The 6,209-nt window shown below is 45.4% G+C and overlaps 1 protein-coding gene across 3 annotated transcripts; it reads left to right on the top strand.

Moving 5' to 3' along the window:
- The first annotated feature begins 1,415 nt into the window (after positions 1-1,415).
- Positions 1,416-5,761, top strand: LOC121301628 (uncharacterized protein C7orf26-like). 3 transcript variants are annotated; one of them, XM_041231184.1, is made up of 8 exons: positions 1,416-1,500; positions 2,140-2,226; positions 2,866-3,063; positions 3,313-3,534; positions 3,855-4,020; positions 4,167-4,706; positions 4,967-5,006; positions 5,362-5,761. In XM_041231184.1, the coding sequence occupies exons 2-8, from the start codon at positions 2,167-2,169 to the stop codon at positions 5,579-5,581; spliced, it is 1,446 nt and encodes a 481-aa protein (XP_041087118.1). In that variant the 5' UTR covers positions 1,416-1,500; positions 2,140-2,166; the 3' UTR covers positions 5,582-5,761. The 3 variants fall into 3 exon arrangements, with proteins under 3 accessions (XP_041087118.1, XP_041087117.1, XP_041087116.1); XM_041231183.1 differs by having other exon boundaries at positions 1,500-1,588; XM_041231182.1 differs by lacking the exon at positions 1,416-1,500 and having other exon boundaries at positions 1,615-2,226.
- Positions 5,762-6,209: the final 448 nt, after the last annotated feature.

Raw genomic sequence — 6,209 nt, 5'->3', positions numbered from 1 at the left:
CTGGATCTCAGTACTGCTTATTATCTACCTGGATCTCAGTACTCCTTATTATCTACCTGGATCTCAGTACTCCTTATTATCTACCTGGATCTCAGTACTCCTTATTATCTACCTGGATTCCTTTCCTGTCCTCTTCTGTATTGCCAGCAGTGATGGGGAGCGATCTCTTGGTCTGGCCGTGGTGCCTTTTATATACAGTGGCCTTCAGTGACATCTGCCCAGGCAAGGGCACTTCTTGGAAAATATGATAAGGGTAGGAAATAAAGCATGTTTGTTCAGCTACACACACAGCAGTGAAAACAAACAGACGACACAGGCCTGCATGTAAGCAACTCCATCTACAGCTGAAAGTGTTGGTGAGAGGCAGCCCATTGCTTCTTATAGCTTGGGATTAGGAACGTATTGATTCAAGAAGATGTGCCCACCTCGTGCTACATAATGAAGACATCATGACAGGAAAGCCTGGACAGCCTCAGGTAAGCACTCGGTCAAACAGCAGGTGTCATTTTAATCTATTTCATGGTACAATACTTCCACTCCATTGCTGCTATACCTGTCTTAGTTATTTGTTGTTATTATTATTATGATATATTGTTTTCAGATAATACAGCTGGGTGGATCAACAAAGTTAATAGTTCAAGCTTCCTCAGAATTGCTCTGTTGTTGACCAGTGTTGCACAAGAAGATAAACAGCTGAAGAAATTCCCAGCCCAGAGTATCAGTCTCCCACCTACCTGGTAATCATTCCTAACCTAACCTACTTACTGAACGATATGTAACTCGACACTTCATTAATCTGATGCACTCCTGCTTAGTTTAACCCATCAACAACGAGGTATTCCTGAAAACTGTTGCATATACTCTATACTCTCTTGCAGGTACCTCTGTTTTCAGTGTCTTCAAACACTTGAACTGTCCCGGTAAACATGAAATCATGGTATTGGTAACCCGATCTTTTCCTTTCATGCACGTTCGTGCCTACCCCCTCCCAGACCTTCTCCTCTCCTCTACCACACACTGTCGACATGACCACGGTAATCTTCAAGCATGCAAGCCTCCCCCCTTTAAATGCATCAGCCACTGATCCTGCAGAAGAATCGTTCAGATCTCTTGTATTCGGTGTGCGCTACAGCAGAAATGAAGGGTGTAGTGGGAGATCGAGACCATTAGACGTCTAAACCGCTCACCCCTTTCAACTAAGATGCCTTTTGGAGGAATATAAACAATCTGGACAGTCATCAAGCTCTAGGTTTCCTCTCATATGTCTGAGATGTGTTGCCGTTGTTTCTTAATCGTATAGCACATTTTTTTGTAGTGCCTTACATACACAGATATATGCATGATAAAGTCAAAATTACAAGCAGCAATCTATCCGGCTAAGTTAGCATAGACCGGTTCACACTGTCAATAGCCCGGCCAAATGCATTCCAGGTTTGTCCCAAAAGGGATGCCGTACTATAGCTTCAACGCTGCGGTGGATTGGAGAACTGCTTTTGTGTTGTAAATATGTTACTTTTTATGGATATATTTGTACTGGTTTTAATCTGTTAAAGTTGGATGATGTCGGGGTAACACGGGATAAACACAGGTAACAACCTGTCTTTATGAACGCCGCTTGTTAATGGCTGTGAGGTCGGTAATCGTTAGTGAATTTCACCACTTCCCCGCTGTCAGGCCTGTAGGGTTACTGAGTCCCGGGGCTGAGCTGGGCGGTTTAACCGAGATCAGGAGGCGGGTGCCGGTTCAATACTTTATGGATCCGCCTGGATATTTTAAAAGAGTTAATTTTTTGTTTGTGTTTGTTTTTTGTTTAAACAGGGTGTCGCTGGGAAATCTAATTGACGTGGTCACCTGTTATAGATTGATTATCAGTGGTTATTCTAGGAGGAAATGTAAATAATTCTCCTTGATGCCGCAGACTGATGATTTAGAGAAGTGCTAAAACAAATTAACCCTAACCCTAATCCTTCTCCCGGTTTGCGTGTTAAACACGGAGTGGGATTATCCTCCAAGAACGCGATTGAACACCCACTGGTTTAGTGTTGTTGTTTTTGTTTTTTAGTTTGTGTGTGTCTGTGTGTGTTTTGTTTTTGAAGACTTGTGTGTAGGACCCCCGTAAAATAAAACGTACATTTGCAGAAGCACTGTATTTGAACGACAGAAAACATGGAGCAACAGATCCAGCGCCGGACAAAGAGAAAATCTGACAATAATAAACACAGCAAGGTACTTAAAAAGTTTAAAGGGTTTTTCAAGGGGACAGATCAAATAAACGGAACATGCTGCCTTATTCTTGTTGATTAAAACGTTTACACAATCGTCTAACAGTCATTTTCAAAGATTAGGTGGTTTTGCAGACCCCAGCTTCCTCTAGCAATATTATGTATAGAACAGTGTGTGTGTATATATATATATATATATATATATATATATATATATATATATATATATATATATAAATATAAGTTACATATTCTGTGATACAAGTTGTATTATTAGTAGTGTAGTATTAGTGTGTTGTTTTAAAAGGACCGATTCGGTTCTGTAAAGAGCCAAATTTGAACAACAGTTTGGGAACGAAAAAAGGCATTCGGCCCATCAATGCGCTTCTTTTGTCGGCACACCATTCTCCCCTACTGGGGGAACTAATTTATAATCACAGAATCTAGTCCCCAGTGTTTTAAATCCTACTACCTCACCAGATAGGCCATTCCATGCATTCTGTTCTAAACTTTACTCTGCTTCAATTTCTTGTTCTATTCTCTGCCTGCTAACTTTGAACTAGCGTCTTGGGTTAACTTGATGTTTCCCTTTTGTGATTTGAAAGACTTCAGTGGATCTGTGCTGTGCGTGGTTTCGTTGCAGGACGCAATGAGTGACATGCGGCACTCTCTGCTCCGCAGGGATGCGCTGAGTGCTGCGAAGGAGGTGCTGTACCACCTCGACATCTACTTCAGCAGCCAGCTGCAGAATGCCTCCGTCCCCAATGTGGAGAAAGGAACCATTGAACTGGTGGAAGAATTCATATTTCTTGTTGCTAAAGAACGAAACGCTCAGCCGAAGGTACAAAGCAGGGGGCTGCCACTGGGAATACCAAAACATGCAAGAGATTCTGTGCCAGTCATGCCTGTGTTTTATCTGAGTTTGACTGTCTTGTTAATAAAACCAGGAATGGATCAAACAGCTATGCAGTGGGAGTCATAGTCCCATCCATGCTCGGATCCCCATTACTAACTCAGCTGAAGTCAGAGGCTGCTGCACTGATTGGTCATTGAGTGGCTTTGCTAACCGGATTGTGTTTCCTCCTCACAGAGGCTGAACTCCTTACAAGAGCTGCAGCTGCTGGAGATCATGTGCAGCTACTTCCAAGAGCAGAGCAAGGACGCGGTGCGGCAGGTCATCTTCTCCACCCTCTTCAGTCCTCAGGGAAATAAGGCAGACGACAGCCGACTGGCGATGCTGGGCAAACTAGTCTCCATGGCCGTGGCTGTCTGCAGGGTCCCAATCTTAGAATGCGCTGCCTCCTGGCTGCAGGTGAGGCTGAGCAATATTAGATCAACCTTCGCAGTGCCTCAATGTCAGGGTAGGGTTACTGGCAGGTAGCTGATCCTAGTGGCTTTTTTTTTAATCACACTGGCTTCACGATGATTTCTAACACTTAGTGCAAAAAGGATGACAAGTTAGAAGACCCTGTTTTCTGATGCTCTCAAATGAATGTATAAGTGAGCTCTTGTATTTGGGTTGCACCATCTTAGAAGCACTGACAAGCTGTAAAGCATCATCCGGAAACCTGATAATGTGCACGCTTCTCCAGGAGTGATGCAGAGGTCAACTTTTCCACTCTTGCCTTTCAGAGAACTCATGCCGTCTACTGTGTCAGGCTGGCCAGGGTCCTGGTTGATGATTACTGCAGCTTGGTGCCGATGTCGATTCAGACTCTGAAGCAGATCTTTAGTGCCAGCCCTAGATTCTGCTGTCAATTTATCACTGCTGTCACTGCGCTGTACGACCTCTCCACAGGTACTGTAAACTCCCACACCGCCAGGTGTTTCTCACCTGATCGGATCTTGTTTTTATTTTTGACGTGGCTGCACGTTAGTTTAACAGGACAGCAGAATTCATTTCAGTTCAGCTCATGATTGCTCCCTTCTCTCTCTCCTCCACAGATGACCTGATCCCTCCTCACGACCTGCTCGAGATGGTCGTGGACTGGATCTTCGAGGACCCCAGGTTAACCCTCGTCACTTTCCTCAACACGCCCATCGTGGCGAACCTCCCGCTGGGCTGTCTGGAGCTCACTCCCCTGGCTGGCCTGGTGCGTTGGTGCGTGGAGTCTCCTCTGTCCTACAAGAGGAACAGGAAGCCCTCGCTGTCCAACGGCCATGGCGCCAGCAGCAAGCTCTCCTCTGAGGGCTTGGAGGAAGGCAAGGACGAGGGGGACTCCCAGCATCTCCTCTACTCCAAGCTGCACCTCAGCGTACTGCAGGTCCTCATGATGGTCCAGGTGCACTTGGCTGAGAAGGACCTGTACGGGCGCTTCGGGCTGCTCATGTTCGAGCACGTGGTGCAGCTGGTGGAGGAGCTCAGTAGACTGGTGGAGGAGCTCAATCCTCTCAACGCTGCCAGGGAGACGGAGCTGTCCTTGGACAGGCTGGCTCAGGCGCTGCAAGTGGCCATGGCCTCCGGGGCTCTGTTATGCACCAGAGGTGGGTAGTGACCCTTCGTTTGGACTGACCAGTGTTCTGGGTAACCCGTGTGATTGGTTGTGATTTCTTCTATGAATGAGTTTTGTTGCAGCAGTACAAACAGTAGTTGTACACGCTGCCAGTAAGTTCATACATTTAACATTTGCATGCAACTGCAACATATAACAAAATAGGATGAATCAAATATGTGTTACATTTATGGGCTAGAGCTTGACGCTTTTAGAACTTAAGATAATGAAGTTTTTGTTTTACTTTCACAGAGGACCTCAGACCACTGTGTTCTAGGCTGCCCCACAACAAGTAAGTAACAAGTGCTTTCTCTGCTGTTTATGGGGATAATCTAGATAATTTAGTTTTATTTAAACAATTTTAATTTCCTGTTCCTGTGTGCATTTGAGACATCCAATTGAAATTAATTCAGTTTACAATATACTGAAAGTGGCAAACTTTGCTACTTGTGAATGGACATGATTTTCGAAGCGGGTTCACTTGCCTTCCAAACCGAACGCCAGGTTGCCGTTAGGTCTAGACCTACCTATATGATCGTACATACTACCTCCAGATCTGTATTTGCAGTTCTGTGATGCAGTCAACAGCCAGCGTGTGATGAATGCTCAGCACTGTATCTAATTATTTCCCCTTTCTGTTTCAACAGCCTGCTTCTGCTGGTCCTGTCAGGGCCTGTCCAGCAGCCAGCCCCACACGCTGCCCTCCCGCCCGGGTTCTACCCACACATCCACACCCCTCCGCTGGGCTACCCAGCCCTCTCAGTGCACCCCACACACCCAGCCCTCCCGCTGCACCCCGCCCACCCCACACACCCAGTGCAGACATTTCTACCAGGAATGGCCTTTCCATACAGACCCATCCGCTAGCAGCAGCAGCATGTGTCCCCTGGAACGAACTGCACATATTGCTAGAAACATCCCATCTGGACGGCTTGTCAGCAGAAACGTTGCTGTGACTTGTACAATAACAAATAAATGAAACTTGCCTGTTCCGTTTTGTATTTGACTTGTTGGCAGGTTGTTATAAAGTTTTATATGCTAAAGAAATGTGTGTGTGTGTGTGTGTGATTATAATCTGCTTGTGTAAGCAGGTCATTTAAGATGGGGGGGGGGTGTTGTTGTAGTTGAAATGATATGGGTTGGTGTGTAGTGTAATATTGTTGTTAACGGTAAACCATTATCAAACTGACTCAATTAACAGAGACCACAGATCATTTTGGTAAAACTTGGCAAAGTCCATTCAAGCCAGTATTTTCAGGCAATTGCATATCGGAATCGGACACAAAAATGACCCAATCCTTAAGAAAGGCTTATCTCAGGTGTGTTTTTATATGCTCTTATTTTACTGACTCCTTTATCCATCTCCACTTACAAAGAGGCTAGGGTGTGTGAACCGAGCATCAGGTGCAGAGTCACCCCAAAGACAGGGCACAGTGGAATTGAGGATCACACAGTGAGTGAGCTGGGTTTAGAACCAGGGATCTTCTAGTTACAA

Source organism: Polyodon spathula, chromosome 27 (assembly GCF_017654505.1).
Source record: "Polyodon spathula isolate WHYD16114869_AA chromosome 27, ASM1765450v1, whole genome shotgun sequence".
In the NCBI taxonomy this organism is placed as follows: Eukaryota; Metazoa; Chordata; class Actinopteri; order Acipenseriformes; family Polyodontidae; genus Polyodon; species Polyodon spathula.
The sequence above is the reverse complement of the archived record's forward strand: the minus strand, read 5'-3'. Positions and strand labels throughout refer to the sequence as shown.